At 37.4% G+C, this 20070-nt stretch overlaps 1 protein-coding gene across 1 annotated transcript in view; it reads left to right on the top strand.

Moving 5' to 3' along the window:
* LOC129907400 (ras-GEF domain-containing family member 1B) overlaps positions 1-20070 on the top strand; it is a 281991-nt gene that overhangs the window by 120301 nt on the left and 141620 nt on the right. Inside the window, exons 4-7 of the mRNA XM_055983580.1 lie at positions 6715-6828; positions 18867-19063; positions 19172-19292; positions 19434-19565. Of these exons, the coding sequence (XP_055839555.1) occupies positions 6715-6828; positions 18867-19063; positions 19172-19292; positions 19434-19565 (564 nt within the window). The remainder of the gene's footprint in view (positions 1-6714; positions 6829-18866; positions 19064-19171; positions 19293-19433; positions 19566-20070) is intronic.

Below are 20070 nucleotides of genomic sequence, written 5' to 3'. Positions count from 1 at the left end.
GAAGATGTCCCGAAGATGTCCCGAAGATGTCCCGAAGATGTCCCGAAGATGTCCCGAAGATGTCCCGAAGATGTATCGAAGATGTCCCGAAGATGTCCCGAAGATGTCCCGAAGATGTCCCGAAGATGTCCCGAGCATGTCCCGAAGATGTCCCGAGCATGTCCCGAGCATGTCCCGAAGATGTCCCGAGCATGTCCCGAAGATGTCCCGAAGATGTCCCGAAGATGTCCCGAAGATGTCCCGAAGATGTCCCGAAGATGTCCCGAAGATGTCCCGAAGATGTCCCGAAGATGTCCCGAAGATGTCCCGAAGATGTCCCGAAGATGTCCCGAAGATGTCCCGAAGATGTCCCGAAGATGTTCCGAAGATGTCCCGAAGATGTCCCAAAGATGTCCCGAAGATGTCCCGAAGATGTCCCGAAGATGTCCCGAAGATGTCCCGAAGATGTCCCGAAGATGTCCCGAAGATGTCCCGAAGATGTCCCGAAGATGTCCCGAAGATGTCCCGAGCATGTCCCGAAGATGTCCCGAGCATGTCCCGAGCATGTCCCGAAGATGTCCCGAAGATGTCCCGAAGATGTCCCGAAGATGTCCCGAAGATGTCCCGAAGATGTCCCGAAGATGTCCCGAGCATGTCCCGAAGATGTCCCGAGCATGTCCCGAGCATGTCCCGAAGATGTCCCGAAGATGTCCCGAAGATGTCCCGAAGATGTCCCGAAGATGTCCCGAGCATGTCCCGAGCATGTCCCGAAGATGTCCCGAGCATGTCCCGAGCATGTCCCGAAGATGTCCCGAAGATGTCCCGAAGATGTCCCGAAGATGTCCCGAAGATGTCCCGAAGATGTCCCGAGCATGTCCCAAAGATGTCCCGAGCATGTCCCGAGCATGTCCCGAAGATGTCCCGAAGATGTCCCGAAGATGTCCCGAAGATGTCCCGAGCATGTCCCGAAGATGTCCCGAGCATGTCCCGAGCATGTCCCGAAGATGTCCCGAAGATGTCCCGAAGATGTCCCGAAGATGTCCCGAAGATGTCCCGAAGATGTCCCGAGCATGTCCCGAAGATGTCCCGAGCATGTCCCGAGCATGTCCCGAAGATGTCCCGAAGATGTCCCGAAGATGTCCCGAAGATGTCCCGAAGATGTCCCGAAGATGTCCCGAAGATGTCCCGAGCATGTCCCGAAGATGTCCCGAGCATGTCCCGAGCATGTCCCGAAGATGTCCCGAAGATGTCCCGAAGATGTCCCGAAGATGTCCCGAAGATGTCCCGAGCATGTCCCGAAGATGTCCCGAAGATGTCCCGAAGATGTCCCGAAGATGTCCCGAAGATGTCCCGAAGATGTCCCGAAGATGTCCCGAGCATGTCCCGAAGATGTCCCGAGCATGTCCCGAGCATGTCCCGAGCATGTCCCGAAGATGTCCCGAAGATGTCCCGAAGATGTCCCGAAGATGTCCCGAGCATGTCCCGAAGATGTCCCGAGCATGTCCCGAGCATGTCCCGAAGATGTCCCGAAGATGTCCCGAAGATGTCCCGAAGATGTCCCGAAGATGTCCCGAAGATGTCCCGAGCATGTCCCGAAGATGTCCCGAGCATGTCCCGAGCATGTCCCGAAGATGTCCCGAAGATGTCCCGAAGATGTCCCGAAGATGTCCCGAAGATGTCCCGAAGATGTCCCGAGCATGTCCCGAAGATGTCCCGAGCATGTCCCGAGCATGTCCCGAAGATGTCCAGAAGATGTCCCGAAGATGTCCCGAAGATGTCCCGAAGATGTCCCGAAGATGTCCCGAAGATGTCCCGAAGATGTCCCGAAGATGTCCCGAAGATGTCCCGAAGATGTCCCGAGCATGTCCCGAAGATGTCCCGAGCATGTCCCGAGCATATCCCGAAGATGTCCCGAAGATGTCCCGAAGATGTCCCGAAGATGTCCCGAAGATGTCCCGAAGATGTCCCGAAGATGTCCCGAAGATGTCCCGAAGATGTCCCGAAGATGTCCCGAAGATGTCCCGAAGATGTCCCGAAGATGTCCCGAAGATGTCCCGAAGATGTCCCGAGCATGTCCCGAAGATGTCCCGAGCATGTCCCGAGCATGTCCCGAAGATGTCCCGAAGATGTCCCGAAGATGTCCTGAAGATGTCCCGAAGATGTCCCGAAGATGTCCCGAAGATGTCCCGAAGATGTCCCGAAGATGTCCCGAAGATGTCCCGAGCATGTCCCGAAGATGTCCCGAGCATGTCCCGAGCATATCCCGAAGATGTCCCGAAGATGTCCCGAAGATGTCCCGAAGATGTCCCGAAGATGTCCCGAAGATGTCCCGAGCATGTCCCGAAGATGTCCCGAGCATGTCCCGAGCATATCCCGAAGATGTCCCGAAGATGTCCCGAAGATGTCCCGAAGATGTCCCGAAGATGTCCCGAGCATGTCCCGAAGATGTCCCGAGCATGTCCCGAGCATGTCCCGAAGATGTCCCGAAGATGTCCCGAAGATGTCCCGAAGATGTCCCGAAGATGTCCCGAAGATGTCCCGAGCATGTCCCGAAGATGTCCCGAGCATGTCCCGAGCATATCCCGAAGATGTCCCGAAGATGTCCCGAAGATGTCCCGAAGATGTCCCGAAGATGTCCCGAAGATGTCCCGAAGATGTCCCGAAGATGTCCCGAAGATGTCCCGAAGATGTCCCGAAGATGTCCCGAAGATGTCCCGAAGATGTCCCGAAGATGTCCCGAGCATGTCCCGAAGATGTCCCGAGCATGTCCCGAGCATGTCCCGAAGATGTCCCGAAGATGTCCCGAAGATGTCCTGAAGATGTCCCGAAGATGTCCCGAAGATGTCCCGAAGATGTCCCGAAGATATCCCGAAGATGTCCCGAAGGTGTCCCGAAGATGTCCCGAAGATGTCCCGAAGATGTCCCGAAGATGTCCCGAGCATGTCCCGAGCATGTCCCAAAGATGTCCCGAAGATGTCCCGAAGATGTCCCGAAGATGTCCCGAAGATGTCCCGAAGATGTCCCGAGCATGTCTCGAGCATGTCCCGAAGATGTCCCGAAGATGTCCCGAAGATGTCCCGAAGATGTCCCGAAGATGTCCCGAAGATGTCCCGAAGATGTCCCGAGCATGTCACGAAGATGTCCCGAAGATGTCCCGAAGATGTCCCGAGCATGTCCCGAAGATGTCCTGAAGATGTCCCGAAGATGTCCCGAAGATGTCCTGAGCATGTCCCGAGCATGTCCCAAAGATGTCCCGAAGATGTCCCGAAGATGTCCCGAAGATGTCCCGAAGATGTTCCGAAGATGTCCCGAAGATGTCCCGAGCATGTCCCGAAGATGTCCCGAGCATGTCCCGAGCATGTCGCGAAGATGTCCCGAAGATGTCCCGAAGATGTCCTGAAGATGTCCCGAAGATGTCCCGAGCATGTCCCGAGCATGTCCCGAGCATGTCCCGAGCATGTCCCGAGCATGTCCCGAAGATGTCCCGAAGATGTCCCGAGCATGTCCCGAAGATGTCCCGAGCATGTCCCGAGCATGTCCCGAAGATGTCCCGAAGATGTCCCGAGCATGTCCCGAGCATGTCCCGAAGATGTCCCGAAGATGTCCCGAAGATGTCCCGAAGATGTCCCGAGCATGTCCCAAGCATGTCCCAAAGATGTCCCGAAGATGTCCCGAAGATGTCCAGAAGATGTTCCGAAGATGTCCCGAAGATGTCCCGAGCATGTCCCGAAGATGTCCCGAGCATGTCCCGAGCATGTCGCGAAGATGTCCCGAAGATGTCCCGAAGATGTCCCGAAGATGTCCCGAAGATGTCCCGAAGATGTCCCAAAGATGTCTAGAAGTTGTCCCGAAGATGTCCCGAAGATGTCCCGAGCATGTCCCGAAGATGTCCCGAAGATGTCCCGAAGATGTCCCGAAGATGTCCCGAAGATGTCCCGAAGATGTCCCGAGCATGTCTCGAAGATGTCCCGAGCATGTCCCGAGCATGTCCCGAAGATGTCCCGAAGATGTCCCGAAGATGTCCCGAAGATGTCCCGAAGATGTCCCGAGCATGTCCCGAGCATGTCCCGAGCATGTCCCGAAGATGTCCCGAAGATGTCCCGAGCATGTCCCGAAGATGTCCCGAGCATATCCCGAGCATGTCCCGAAGATATCCCGAAGATGTCCCGAAGATGTCCCGAAGATGTCCCGAAGATGTCCCGAAGATGTCCCGAAGATGTCCCGAAGATGTCCCGAAGATGTCCCGAAGATATCCCGAAGATGTCCCGAGCATGTCCCGAAGATGTCCCGAGCATGTCCCGAAGATGTCCCGAAGATGTCCCAAAGATGTCCCGAAGATGTCCCGAAGATATCCCGAAGATGTCCCGAAGATGTCCCGAAGATGTCCCGAAGATGTCCCGAAGCTGTCCCGAAGATGTCCCGAAGATGTCCCGAAGATGTCCCGAAGATGTCCCGAAGATGTCCCGAAGATGTCCCGAAGATGTCCCGAAGATGTCCTGAAGATGTCCCGAAGATGTCCCGAAGATGTCCCGAAGATATCCCGAAGATGTCCCGAAGATGTCCCGAGAATGTCCCGAAGATGTCCCGAGCATGTTCCGAGCATGTTCCGAGCATGTCTCCAAGATTTCCCGAAGATGTCCCGTAGATGTCAAGAGCATCTCCCGATCCACTATTCAATCGCAAATTATAAAAGAGTAAAAATCAAATTAAAAGTTTGTTGTGAAAGACGGCTGTCTTTAGACATGCTACTAAAACGATATGTCTTCTCGCCAGTACAGTTTGTATTAAGTTAAGTATACTGGCATTATCGCCGGTAAAGTGCATGGTACGAACACCTCTTTGAGCCAAGAATTATATCACTTAAATTAAAAGACAACCACAATTTGGCAGCTTTGCCACGCTTCAGACTTTGACCTGTGGTTCTTGTATCAACTTACATAATAATCTTAAAAATCAAAATAATACTGTGAAATATCCAATTTATTATATGATCTATTTTTCGAATTTGGTCACTATGGTGTATACGTAACTTTTTTTCTATTAAAAATAATATAAATAAAAATATAAACATCTAAAAAAGGATTTATTGAAATTGATTAAACGCTTAAGATTTTGAAGCCAGTATTTTTGATGTCCAATACTTTGAAGACCTATGACTGAAAAGGAGAACAAATCCTACATTTATTAATAGTAGTTTGGTTTTAATTTTTTTTTTTTTTTTCGTTTTGTGAAAAATGCATGTTATCAAGTTGACTAACATTCAATTTAACTGCGAACATGAATTTTTAAGAACCTTCACAAAAAGTCCAATAAAAATTCAATTGGAAATATTCAGTAAAAAGAAAAAAAGTGACCACCTCTTCCTGATTGCAATCGAATCATTTTAATTAAATATTTTTCCTGAAAGGTAGGAGATCAAAAGTTACAGACAAAATATACACACCTTCATTTTAATTTAAATTTCTATAAATTTTTGTGTGACAAAAATCTAAGTCTATACCTCTCATCGGGAATTATATAGATTTTTGGTGTGTTAAATTTTCTCTTCTTCACTCTCGCATACATATTCATTCCATCCAAAACCAATTCATTTATAATTAAAATAGAAATCCTTCTACATTAAAATTAATTAAATTTAATCCCATCTGATGATGAGAGATAGACTGCTGTGAAAGTGTAAATAAAGCAAACTGAACTGCAACATATTTCAAAACATCGTTCTTCGCTCTCAGCGAGAGATGTATAACATCAAGGTGTACGACTAAGGTACCTTATCAAACTTCCTACAAAAACCAACTCTATAATCAATTCTAGTCAAGACAGATAGAGATATATGTATTTTTATGTACACATCAGTCTCATAATATAAACCCTTCTAGGACTTATGTAACAAACTGCTGAATACGAAGTAGTTACTGCTACACCTATAAATGTCACTCTTTACACAAAAAAAAAAGTCGAAAAAAAATGTGATAGCTCCGTACACTGAAAAACAGAAATTTAATATTTACTCTAGTTGTCTATCCCCGAAGGTTGGAACTTACCAGTCGTTATCTGAATGAGGGCTACCGCAAAAGTAACGCTGCTGCAAAACACCACCCAGGTACACCGAATACCTCATTAAAACTGCAAACTGTTCGCCAGAGGGGAAATTTCTCAATTTCGTGCATCGAAAAACTTTTCAAATGACAACGATGAGTGATTGTATATGAGATGAGCCAAGAGAGGAAAGTAGGGAGGGTGGATAGGGCTGAAATCTGGAATTACGATTTGGGTTTTTTGAAACGGTTTGGGGGGCTATGGTCGCCCCCTCATTCACACATCACACATGAGTTATCTGTCATATTTCCTGTAATTATTTAACACAGACTTTCATCAGAGATTACAGGTGGAAGAGGAGGTTTTTCTGTGTCTTTGAACATTTCTTTATATGGAACCGCACCACAAGGGTTACAGGGTGGGAAGGTGCCAAGGTGCGTTACTCTGCTTGGGGGCTTGAATGATGAAATGATGATGCTGTGTAAAGGGGTTTTCGGTTTCTCTATATGGTATATTTGTTTATATTGAAAAGGGCTGCAGGAAGCTTTTAAGTTTTTCATTACGAGCACGCACCTTTCTCATAATATTCCTGTAGACCTCCGGTATTGTTGTTGTGGTTTTCTGATATATACCATTCTATCCATATATCTTACATTGTTTTCATGTTTCTTTTTTTGTCTTTTTTTTTTGTTACAGAATTCTGTTCTCGGCTCAGGTGGTATTATGTACGTGGATGGAAAAATCGTTTCCGGGCCGCTGGATTCTCTGGTGGATATACTTGTACCGAAGAACGTCGATGAGTTGGATAAGGTAAGGTGATATGCTTTGGTTTGGTTTGGTATTCTTGTTTTTTTGTTTGTTTAATTCATGGTATGGTGTATTGAAGATAAAAGCAGAACCCTCCTTTTCTTCTTCTGGGGTGTTCGTACCCATGATTTACTATATGTCCCAAATGAAGAGCTCTCTCTTGCGAAATTAATGAATCCCTTTTTAACCCCATTTCCTGTGGCTTGGCATAACTAGCAGAGAGTAGGGAAGTGTAATAAGTTTTGTCGGATTGTGTTTTTTGGGGAAATGTAATTTGAAAATCTTCTTCCTTGTTCACATATAGAATTAGTAGTCACAGGTGTTTTTTTGCAGGGTTTGATTTAGTGTTTTTTGTTGTTGGGGTTTTTGAGGGGATTTTTGGGATGTTCAAAGTAAAAATTGTGGGTTTTTTTTTTTTGTAAAGAAACCCTTGTGGCTAATCAGGACATTTTTAGGCTTCATCTAAATAAATAATTTTTTGAGAGAGAACAAATTTTGTATATTGAAAATTTTAGAAAGGAGTAAAATGTAGTTAGCAACAAAAGAGGGAAAATTCTAATAAATATGTCAATGGTGGTATAGGCATTGTCATACTTTATGTTGAAAACTTTTTAAGATTTCCATTGATAAGGGTATATAGAGAAAAAGCATATTATTAATTATAAGAGTTTGGGACATAATAAAAGAGCGACGTATAATAAATGATTTTCGTAAAAACAATTGAAAAGAAAAGCTTTTGTATAAATGTGAATAATGTAATAAAAGGAAGTCCACTTAAGAAATTGTAAGTAGGTATAAAAGCAGTCAAAATTTATGTTATTTGATCCATGCGATGATTTGATTGTGTAAATGTAGGTATTTATATTGTGGATTCATTAAGAGAGCTATTGTCATTTTAGAGGTATTATTTCTATGTATATATATGATCCTTTATTGTATTTAATTGAAATTATATGGAAAAAGGTAGATAGATATCTTGATGGTTTTAAAGACGTGATGTTTATTCTGGCAATCGTCTTTAAGACATTACAATTTTTCTTTTTTAATATAGGTAGAAAAAATAAACAGGAAATCTTTAAGATGCATTGCAATACAAAGTTCAATTAATAAAATCTTGGTATGGCGGCTTCTATTGAAACACATTTTTAGAGTTGTCTTTCTTCTTTTTTTTTTTTGTAGAATTTCGATAAAGAACCAATTTTAATAAAATATCAGACAAAAAAATAGTACGGGTTACACTTAATTGGTACCTTCCACAGATTAAATCAATATGGAGAAACACACTGATGGTCACAATGTTACCTATTTAACGGTATTTTTGTTTGATAACAAAGCTGGTGACAATGGTGCACTGGATGTAGTGCTTGACTGCTTACCTAGAGGTGTGGATTCCAGCCCTACCTCAGGCAGCATTCTTTTCTTTAGGTATCAACCAGCTTGGAAGCAACCCGTTTAATAATAATTATCTTATTCTCAATTCACTGTAGGGTCTTTTTATTAAACTTAGTTTCGAAATTTTGTTTTGCAAAGCTACAATTTCTAGAAAAGAAAAAAAAATTAAAAATTCAACTTTTTTGAAAATGTTGACCGTTACATAATGAAATTAAGTCTTATTTTAGCGGAATATTGAATAACAAAAAAACTAAACGAGCTACAAAATCGAGGTTTTTGGATTTCGTCTTAGTCTAGGTTACTTCAAATTGGTACAAAACCAAATTTTTGAATTTCGCATTTTTTTGGATTTTGGAAAAATTGGGGTTTATTCCAAAAATAATGTATTCAAAAGCTTCAATTAATGGAAAAAGAAAAAACTTAAAAAAGTGAATTTTTAAAAAAGTCTCCACTGGCCTCATCAAACCGGAAGTGCACTTCTGAAACTTTAAGTTGAAATAAAAAATGACTGGGTTGAGCTACAAAATTTTTGCGTAACAAATTAGCATTTAATTAGCTACAATTTCGGGCATCAAAAAAATATTAATTTTCCTACTTTCGTTAGCTAACTTAAGTCTTATTTTAGCGGAATTTTGAATAACAAAAAAACTGTTTAAGCTACAAAAACCAAGTTTATGTAATTGAAAAGCATTTAAAAAGCTACAAATTTGGAGGTCAACTAAACTCATTAATTTTTATCATTTCTGATTTTGTCCGCTAACTTCAGACTTATTTTAGTGGAAAATTCCATAATTCAAAAACTATGCGAGCTACAAATTTTTTGTTTGCGCAACAAATTAGCATTTAATTAGCTACAATTAATGAGATAAATTTTTTTTGATTCCGCCACAAAGTGTCCGCCATAGTAAGGGAAGTCTGCATTTTGTATATTTGGTGCGCAACTCTAGCACTCCTCCAATAAGGTGATGGTCGTTTTCATTAAAAAACAAACAAAGCTCAATGCAACAACTAATAAATATATAAACGAAGTATATTGTAATATGTACGTGACGTCCCGTTAAAGTCCGAAATATTTCAACATTCTTATAAAAAAAAATTAAAAATTTATATAACAGCTGGGAAAAACACAGCTTAACTACAGCTTCTTTAAGCAATTTCAAAACAAGTTTTTATCAGTACCTACAATGTAACATCATATACGTAAATTTTTACTTACCTTGGTTTCAAAGTTAAAATTAACTTCAACAAAAAATTTCAAACAAAATTTACTTGAACATTCGAATGTTTTATTATTTCAAATTTTTTTTGTATAAAATGATAATAAAGTTATCGAAAATGTTGCTTTTCCAAAAAAAAAAATCACACGAATTTTCTTTTATGGCAAAAGTTAATAACAATGATAGATTTTTTTAATTTTCAAAAATATACTAAATAAAATGCACGACTGGGGTCGCACGTACTTGCTCTTGCAGTTTAAAGCACTTTTATGTTAGTCTACTTGTAGATTTTAAAAGCTGGATCTAAATTAAAAAAAAAAAATTGATATTGGGGGAGAGCCGAAATTTAGGGCAAAATTTTGTTAAATGAAAAAAATTTTTTTTTGTTATTTGACTTTTTTGAGAAAAAATAAAAATGCAGTTTTATTGCCACTGCTTTAAATATTACGTATACAAAGTTTAATTAAAATCGTTAGAGCCGTTTTCGAGAAATTCGTAATATCGTATTTTTTTGTATGATAGGTATATACGTTCTAAACGAGATATAAAAAAAAAACAAAAAAAAAACAACTTTCAAAATTCCATAAAAATCATCTGTACCAAATTTGAAGAAAATCCATCCACCCGTTTAGGCTGTGGAAATGTGTACAGATGGACGCACAACCGCACAGATGCACTTTTTCGGAATTCTCCATCATCGTAATGTTGGTTTTGATTAAAACCTCAATTTTTTTTTTCGACACGAAACCAATACTTGCCCTATATGTAGAGCAAGTAAAAATAATTTTAGTTTAATTTGAAAAGAAATAAAAATAAAATCTAAAATATTATAGTATATTCAATTCCAAATGATCAACTATACAAATTTTAAGGTTAGTAAGTTGTCACTAAAGTTAACTAGTTTTAGTACCTATTTGTTCAGATATTAAACGATTTATCAATAAATTTTCACGTTCATTCAAAATTATGCGTTATACCTTTTGAGGGGCCAGTAAATGGTAATAAAAGGTCTATTGAAATGATAAATAAGTGAATTAGTTTGTTTGTTTCAGTAAACAAAAATAGTCCACATACACCCGAATCACATGACCCGAATCGATAATGAATATTTTTTTTAATACATATTTGTATTTATTGATAAATCAATTACAATAATGCATTATATCAATAAATAACAAATTAAATATGTTGATATTAAACTTTAAGATCAAGTTCCTATGTTTATACCGGTCATGAATTTATGTTTGAATAATCAACTAACATTTTCGAAACGGTCTATGGAATACGACAACAAGTGGTCTTCTTAAAACCACGGCTCAAATTGTATTACACATAAAACTACAAAGTAAAATCTGTATTGTTTAAAATTCAACCATTGATTCACTTAAACTAATTGAATGCACAATATTTACATTTAAACAATTAAACTAATAAAATCTCTAAAATTCATTTAATAGCTATCCAAGCATCCTCTATGGATATGAACCTATTGCAACATTTCTACTTTCTAATTTTCAAATACTCTTCCATATTTGTTCTCATGTAGATGGAGTACCCTGAAATGTTCATATAGACCTAATATTTTTGGGATGTAATCCTCTCATAAAGCCCCAAAGCTAACATATTTTCATTTTTTTTTCTCTCTTTACTTTCATTTTACATAAATTCAAACTCAGATTAAATTATCATGCACCCTTCTCTCTTTTTTGTATATGTAGAAAATACCTACACCCACATACAACAACAATAACAACAAAAAATAGTTTCCTTCCTGTTGGCTATAGGACACATTGCTGTTGGAATGGATACGAGAGATACATATCTACGACGACGTACTCTACTACGTGCATCCGCTTAAAATGATGCTTTGATCTAGTTTCAGTAAATTTAATTAAAAAGCTTCGTAGTCGTTAGTATATCTACGGATTCCATATACCAAAAAGTTCTCTTTTTTCCTGATTTCCTTTTGTAGAGACTATATATGTATATCCCTTTCCAACACATACATATATAAAGGATAAATCAATTTTTATGCATATCCGTGTATTGTGTATAAAAGTTGTAACGAGAACTTGGCAAAAAAAAAATATTCAGAGATATATTGTTTGCATTAACGGAATTCAGTTGTGCGTTACATCAACTTACATGTATAATTATTTATTATTTAAAAAATATAGATTTTCGTATAAAAGTGTTTATTTTTTTTAATCCTGTTACTACAAAATAACTACGTAACTAATTTTTTTTGTAAAACACCTTCAAAAAGAGTTTGACAAAAAAAAAAAGAAAAATATTTCCAATCATTAGTGAGTATTTTATAATTCAATAAAAAACTGCCTACAAAGATTTTTTCTTTTTATCTTTTTATATACTTTTAATATGATTGGCAGCAAAATAATTGGGCTTTGAAAATAAAAAAAAAAAAGTTTTATTTTTTAATAAAATGATATTAAAGTAGAATTTGCAATAAACTTAAGTTCAAAAAGGGTAAAAATGAGGTAGATATACAAGAAAACGTTCAGTAAATATTTATCCTTAGAACTCAAATTCCCAATAGAAAAAAATAAACTCTAAAGCCCTACATTATTATTAAATTGATTAATCTTGAGTAGTTTTTGTGAAATCAAAATTGAATAGGAAAAAAAAAATTATCCGAATAAAAAGTTAGTAGTTGAACGTTCAGGACTTTTGAAGATAAAATCCTATCAAATTGATAGGATTTTCTCAGGTAGAACTAAAATGTAAGAGTTGAGTTTGTATATACGCAGTGGCGTAGCTAGCATGGATAGCACCCGGGGCTGCAAATTTGGTGTCACCCTCAGAATGAAAAACAGTAAAATACTTGATTGAAATTCCATTATTCTATTTAAAGCTATGATTTTTCACTTGCATAGGCAAATTCAAAAATTTGATTTGCCATACAACGGATTTAAAAATATTTTTTTTTAAGTTAGGAAAAATTTTCAAAAAAATATTTTTTGGACTTGAAAAATATATAAATTTTTTTTTTTAATTTGTATTTAAAAATCACCAACAATTTTGAACATTTTTTCGAAAAATTTTTTGTCATTAAATTGAATACTTGGTTTGGAGTTTAAAACCAGTCTAAAAGATGTTTTTGTACTTTTTTCAAATTGAAAATATAACATAAGACTAAGTACGCAGATCGAGCTAATTGTTTTCTTTTTTTCCGTGTGCTAAATTATGACAGATACAAATCGTGCAGTTCGAAACGGAAATGTGATTTTTGAAGTTATACTTCTTATGGGAGGGTGGGTATGAAAATTTACTTTTTGACAAGAATGTCAAAGGGATTATGACGCGATCACCCTGGTGCGGCGTAACATAAAACACACAGCACGTTGCAAGTTACATGTTTCATGTGGCAAGTTGCATGTGGCAACTGCATGTGGCAAGTAGCGTGTGGCAAGTTACATGTAGAAGTAACATATGGCAAGTTGCATGTGGTAATTTCCATGTGGCAAGTTGCCAGGGTTGCAAAAAGCTCACATTTCAGCTCAGCTCAAATTTGAGCTAGCTCACTTTTGAGCTAGATACCATAGCTCTGCTCATTTGAGCTGAGCTGAAAGTGAGCTGAACTGAAAGTGAGCGCCCCCAACTTCCAACACCTATATCTCGGAATTTTATAGAAAAAGAAAAAAAATTTTTGATGCCAAAAGGTAGCGGGGACTCTAACCTACATTTGGGTACAATTCCCATTCTTATAGGTCCACGCGTTCTCAAACCGAGAGAACTTAAAAGCAAAAAAAAAAAAAGACACGATTCTGAAAAAATAGGCATGATGTGGCGGTTTAACATGGAAGGCGATTTTTTAAAAATCTGACAATGTGCAAAGCGTAGGCCCATGACACAAGCTATCATTTGGCATCGATCCCAAAAATTGCTCTCAAGCGGTTTAGCTTTCAGGAGCGTTCAAAGATTCGGGGATTTTTCGAAAAAAAAATTTACCCCAACTTTCAAACGCGATTTTCTCGGAATTTTGAAAAAAGTCGAAAAACCGGATTATACCGGAATTTTTTTTTTATGATAGAAAAAGAAATATTTTACTAAAAAAATAGAAATATATTTACTTTTAAGGCTTTCACGGTTTCTTACAGACATAATTTTTAAAATTCTCGGATTAGCCGCGTTTTTTATACAAAGAAAGTACTTTTGTACTCACCCCGAACGTTTCGCATCAAATTTCATTGAGCGTGGTCACCGGGAAACTGCCATAAAATGTTAAAAATGGTTAGATCGGCTCCGCAAGTTGTATTTGTGCGTAGGCCGTTCTAACTCTGGTTGTTGTTGTTGGGGTTCTTCTTGAGTTTTAATTTGTTGGGAGCAAACAATGCTCACTTCATCACAGGGTGTTTTCACTTCAACTTGGGATGACCGTGAGGTGTTGATGACGGTATCCCATGAACGCGAAAGTTTAAAACTATCGTCACGATTGAAGTTTTTGTGGCGTTTTATTTTAATCGCCTCGCGTACCAGCCGTGGAATGTTCGGGGTGAACATGAAACGTTCGGGGTGAGTACAAAAGTACTTTCTTTGTTTAAAAAACGCGGCTAATCCGAGAATTTTAAAAATTATGTCAATATATTTACTATAAAAAAAAACCAAGAGAAAAGACCACGAAAAATTATCTGTTTTATTTATAAAAATATCCATGTGTTAAAATAATTCCATTAATAACTAGAACCAAACATCTTAAGCTATGGTGTTTTATAAAAGTTTAAAATATCTCCATATTTCATTATACTTTCCAAATAAAAATCAATGCATCCTCTCACCCATCACAGCTCAGCTCAGCTCACTTTACTTTAGCTCAACCAACAGCTCAGCTCAGCTCACCCAACAGCCCAGCTCAAACATCAGCTCATCTCACTTTCAGGTCAGCTCACTTTCAGCTCAGTTCAAATGAGCTGTGCTATGGTACATAGCTCAAAAGTGAGCTAGCTCAAAATTTTAGCTGAGCTGTGAGCTGAGCTTAGCTCACTTTTGAGCTTTGTAGCAACCCTGCAAGTTCCATATTGCTACTACTAGTGTTGAAGCACACACAATTCTCATAAAATTACCATATCGCAAATTTTATGCGCAATTCGTTTACTTTCGTTAAGCATATACCGTACGTTCTGAACCGCACAACATGAGTAAATTTCACAGAATAAATTGAAAACTACATGGACGCAAGGAGGATGAAAAAATTAATTTATTGTTCACTTCATAAAAATGTAAAAAACGAAGTGTGGATTAATTAATTTAATAATAGAAATTAAAAATATCAAATGAAATTCATTTACAGATACTGAATGAGAAGTATAACTTCAGTCGCGTGTACATGTGTACACACACTTTTTAACTGGAGCTGCGCATAACTGTGCTGAAGTTCGTAAAAAATCTTAGCTCGGCATAATTTTAGAAAGATTTTTGTATGGTAACTAAAATTAAGCTGGATCTGTGTAGTAGGAACAAAAAATTTAAGGGGTTATATCTTATAGTTTTAATTTTGGAAAAAATCAAATAATTTTGTTTGCATATTTTGAATGTATACAGGGTGTCCCAAAAGTAATGGATCAAAGGAAGTATGCTGATAGGGGATCTTAAGGGCTCTCAGAATTTGGTAACTTGTTCATCCCAAATCCTTACGGTTTTCGATTTAATGCGATTCTTGTGAAATTTTGAAAAATCCCTACTTTGCAACAGTATTTTGCTTCCTGCGCCCATCATTGATTTTTGTTTTTTAAAATTCTTTTACAAAAACATTGCCAAATAATTAGGAACAATTAACTAATAACTAATTTTCTATAAGTAAAATTTATTGTACGTATTCATTTCATAGAAAGCCCTTTCACAAAAAATTCAAGAAAAAGCAAGATTTTTTGCACTTACAACCTTTTAAATCAAGATAAGAAAAATTCAAGTGGTGATTCTAGGATATATTAAAAAAAAAAAAATTTTGTATAGCCTTATATCTACCACTGATATCACTTTTTGTATTACAACTCTGCTATCTATTATGCACATTACTTCTTGGATGAATAGAATGCCCTGTAAAATGTACACCGAAAAAAAAATTGATAATAACAGCTATCAAATTAACATTTTTCAGTGACAAAAATCGTCCAACAATTAAAATATCAATTTTGATATTTTATCATATCATTTTGACATTTTTAAATTTCAGGTGGGATAGTGAAAATTTCACTTTGACAATTAAAATATCAATGTTAACTAGATTTTACGTTTTAGTTTATTATAATGAAACCTATTTCTTTCCTTTTCATTTTTATTATTATTATTATTTTAAGAATTTTCTCTCTTTTTTCAAAACATTATTGAAAGAGAATATTCTTTACAAAATAAGGGTGATATTAGCTATTTTTTCTATTATAGGTGATATAATTGTTTTGTTATTTTCTCCCAAACTATGTGAAGTAAAATCTTAGTGCCGATCAAATTTTCTCAGTAAATCATACATTTTACTTCGAAAAAACACAAAGCGCCTTTAAATTAGTACACATTAAGAATTTTTTATTTAATATTTTTCAATAATTTGGAATGAGAAATTGATATGAAAAAATGATAATAAAATATCAAAAAAAAATTCCAAAATGTGACATTTAAATATCATCCTGATAATAAAAATGTTGTTTTAACATAACTTTTAAGGCTTTCACGGTTTCTTACAGACATAATTTTTAAAATTCTCGGATTAGCCGCGTTTTTTAAAATAAAAAAAAAGTACTTTTGTACTCACCCCGAACGTTTCGCATCAAATTTCATTGAGCGTGGTCACCGGGAAACTGCCATAAAATGTTAAAGTTGGTTAGATCGGCTCCGCAAGTTGTATTTGTGCGTAGGCCGTTCTAACTCTAGTTGTTGTTGTTGGGGTTCTTCTTGAGTTTGAATTTGTTTTGAGCAAACAATGCTCACTACATCACAGGGTGTTTTCACTTCAACTTGGGATAACCGTGAGGTGTTGATGACGGTATCCCATGAACGCGAAAGTTTAAAACTATCGTCACGATTGAAGTTTTTGTGGCGTTTTATTTCAATCACCTCGCGTACCAGCCGTGGAATGTAGTGCGACTCTTGAGCTAACACCTTCGCTTGGTGGAAGTGTATCCAGTGGTGTTCGTCTGGATTGTCCAATAAGTGCTCGCAAATTGCCGATTTTTCCCGTTGGCTTTTGCTAACCGCACTTATGTGCTCTTTTAAGCGAGTGGCAATGCTTCTTTGTGTTTGTCCAACGTAACACGACCCACAGCTACAAGGAACAGCATACACGCCTGGTGTTTGCAAAGGAAATTGGTCCTTTGGTGACTGGAGATAGTTTTTTATCTTTTTTGGTGGCATAAATATGGATTTTACTCCATATCTTTTTAATACCTTGCCAACTCTATCTGTCACCCCCTTGACATATGGTAAGAAAGCTTTTTTGTCCAGGTTGCTTTCTTCCCTCTCCTATGACACCTTTGGTTTCCACGTTCTTTTTTTCCTTGAATATCCATTCGCCTGGAGAACATTGTCAACCAAAGCGCTGAACTAGTGTCGAAACCACAGACCTTAAATTCGCTGGGTGGTGGTGCGATGTAGCATGTAGGTATCTGTTAGTGTGCGTTTCTTTCCTATATACTGTGTGCCCTAATGTATCATTTATTTTCCTAATGACTTTCACATCCAAAAATGCAATTGAATTGTCTTTTTCTTTCTCCATGGTGAAAAATAATTCCAGAATATAAAAAAAACCGATGTTCTTTAAACCCCACAAATCCTAGAAGGATGAAATTTTTAAATAACTAATTTCATATCGATTTTCAGATTTTGGGTTTCCGGAACTCAAAGTTTACTGGATTCTTTTTTTTTTATGGAAATTCCTTCAGATTCTAAAAACAATAATAAGTGGATGGGGCAAATAACCATTGATGTTAGAAGAAGCACAAACAATTAAATTTATTGTCAGTTTTAGTTCTTTTAAAGATTCCTTATTTTATTGTTCCTTTAAAATCTTTGAGAAATTATACTCTCCTCTCTCCTTTTTTTTACAGCAGTACAACTTTGGTTAAGGTTGTGGTTTTAAATACAAACCAGTCTGTTGTAAGGATAATTCCACATAAATTCTCTTCTTTATACTCCCTCAATGATATACAGATATAATTTTTCATTGTAGACATAAATACCTCACCTTTTTCATTGTCCAGCAGATAACACCTATTAATTTTCCCAGACGGTCTGGAGTTTTTCATGCTCTTTACTTCTTTTTGTTCTTCTTTTTTTATCGCTTTAAAAAATACTATTCAAATTTAATGTACCAAGAAAACAGAAAACATATCAAAACACATCAAGGCCAATTTCTAAAAACGTCTCGTTATGTTTTTTTTTTGTACTTTTCCGTCTCAGCTTTAATCCTCGTCAGCAGGATAAAAATGAAAGTCAGCCGGAAAAATCTCAGATTTATTATGAAAATAAGGAGAAGAAAAAGATCAAAATATTCTTACCTGGTATATATTAAACACAGGCTAGGCTATTATGAGGACCTTCTAGGTTATGTAGTTACATTTTACGTACATACACGAATGAAGACTCGAGAAAAAAAAAAATACCCTAGAAAAAAAAAATAAAAACTCAAACCTTAGGGGAAAACTAAAACAGATTTTTCGAGAGAAACAAAATTAAGAATCATCCGATTGTAGCATCATTAACAATCAGGCCACAGACATAACGGTGACCGAATTCATCGCAACAATTCTCCTTTTGGTTTCGGGGCTCCAGTGTCCTGTCCTCCTTCCAAATATATATCCTCTCATGGAGTCGAGGTATATGTATATACACAAAAAATCCGTTTTCCACTTAATGATAATGAATCTTCAGAGAAACGAAGTTCGAAGAGGGTGGTGGTTTTGGTTGTTCTCGGCGTTTACGAATAAACGAATATGCTGCTGCTGGTCGTCTAAAGTCCTCAAAGCGTGTCCTACTCATACCCTATAGCCGCCATGAGTTTCTATAACACCAAAACCAACCGAACGACGACGACGGACCCAAAATCATAGCCATTTGTACAGAATGAAATAGCTTTAATGAGCACATAGTGCTTATAATCTTTCCCATCTGGTCATAAGCTTAATCGTGTTTCGGCATTCGGTCCGTTTATCTCGGGCCATGGGTGCCTAATCTGGTGGAACGTTTTTGGCAATTATCCCTTATTAAGTGATAAAATAATTAAAAGGACAAATCTCACATCGTTTCCAATAAAATTGTGTCTTGCAGTTAAACTAATCGAATTTATATTCCAATCTGTGAAAGTTGTTTTTCGGGTCCTGGTCGGGTCTATGACAGCAACCAGAGCGTATATAAATGAACCTACGTGTTAAGCAGAGAGAAAGACTTTTAAAAACTTTATGTCCTTTTTTTTCTGTTCCTTTTCAGGATTTCGTTTTCTCATTTATATTATCATCACGTTTGTTCCTGCGTCCACATGAGTTATTGGGTAAACTGTTGTCCTCTGTACCTGATAGTGAGTCCTTAGCCACATTAGCCGCATTACTAGCCGAATGGACACATCGGTTCCCATACGATTTCCGCGATGAAAGGATCATGAGTCATGTTAAACATATCGTTTCGAGGTAAGTTATTTATATATTCTGGCCAAAGTTACTATAGATTATCCTCATTTTCCCTTTTTTTGTCTTCCTTTTTTTGATATAATAACAACAATGGGATATATAATACAGATGTTCTAATACTGGATTAGAGGAGTTAGTTTCGGAAATATTGAGTGCCTTGTTAAAACGCCTGACTGAATTAGAAAAACACGAAGGAGATTTACGTGCTTGTCAAAGTAATACTGATAAGGTTAGTTCGGTTGTAGTAGAATATTTATGATTGATTGAATTGTTTTTTTTTTTGTGTTTTTTGTGTTTTTCATTTTATTTTATTACTTTTGTTAAGAGTGTTTGAGATACATTTACTTATAGAAATGGATTTTTCTTTCAGATAGATTTAATAGACTGCCCAACTGCATCACATTACGCACAAATTTTATGTCGAATCGAACGCAAATTGGCAAAACATGTTGGACCCGAAGAATTTCTACAATGTAGCAATAATGTACTTTTGGATAAACAAGTAAGTTTTTTTCAAGAAATTTAAAAATCAATTTATATTTTATTAGAATTAAAAAAACATTGGAAAATTAAAGGCATTGAACATCATAAAGTGTCGAAATTTGGTATATTTGATATTGTGCACTAAAAGATATACATACACTGCGCGTCACTTGAATAGAAACAACAATTTTTCTTTAGAAAATAGCGATTTGTGCTTTGGTGAGGTAACTTAGTAGATTTTTGGTTTTGCATTTTCAAAGAGGAACTTTTAACAAACAATGTTGTAAAAACAAAAAACCGAAAACAGAAACCGTGTGGCTACTAGTTGCGTTTTTTCGCATTACTTCACAAAAAACAGTGTTTTTTTTTGCGTCACTTGAATAGAAACAAGATCTTAAATAAGATAAAAATGATGAAAAATCATGGACAACACTAATTTTAGTAAAGCAGTTTTAAACTTAGACATTATTTGCACATTATAACCAATTATGGGCTACGAGCTACCAACAGGCACCACAGAAAAT

Source organism: Episyrphus balteatus, chromosome 1 (genome assembly GCF_945859705.1).
Source record: "Episyrphus balteatus chromosome 1, idEpiBalt1.1, whole genome shotgun sequence".
NCBI classification, from domain to species: domain Eukaryota; kingdom Metazoa; phylum Arthropoda; class Insecta; order Diptera; family Syrphidae; genus Episyrphus; species Episyrphus balteatus.
Note: the sequence above shows the minus strand (reverse complement) of the source record. Positions and strands in the feature narration are given on the sequence as shown.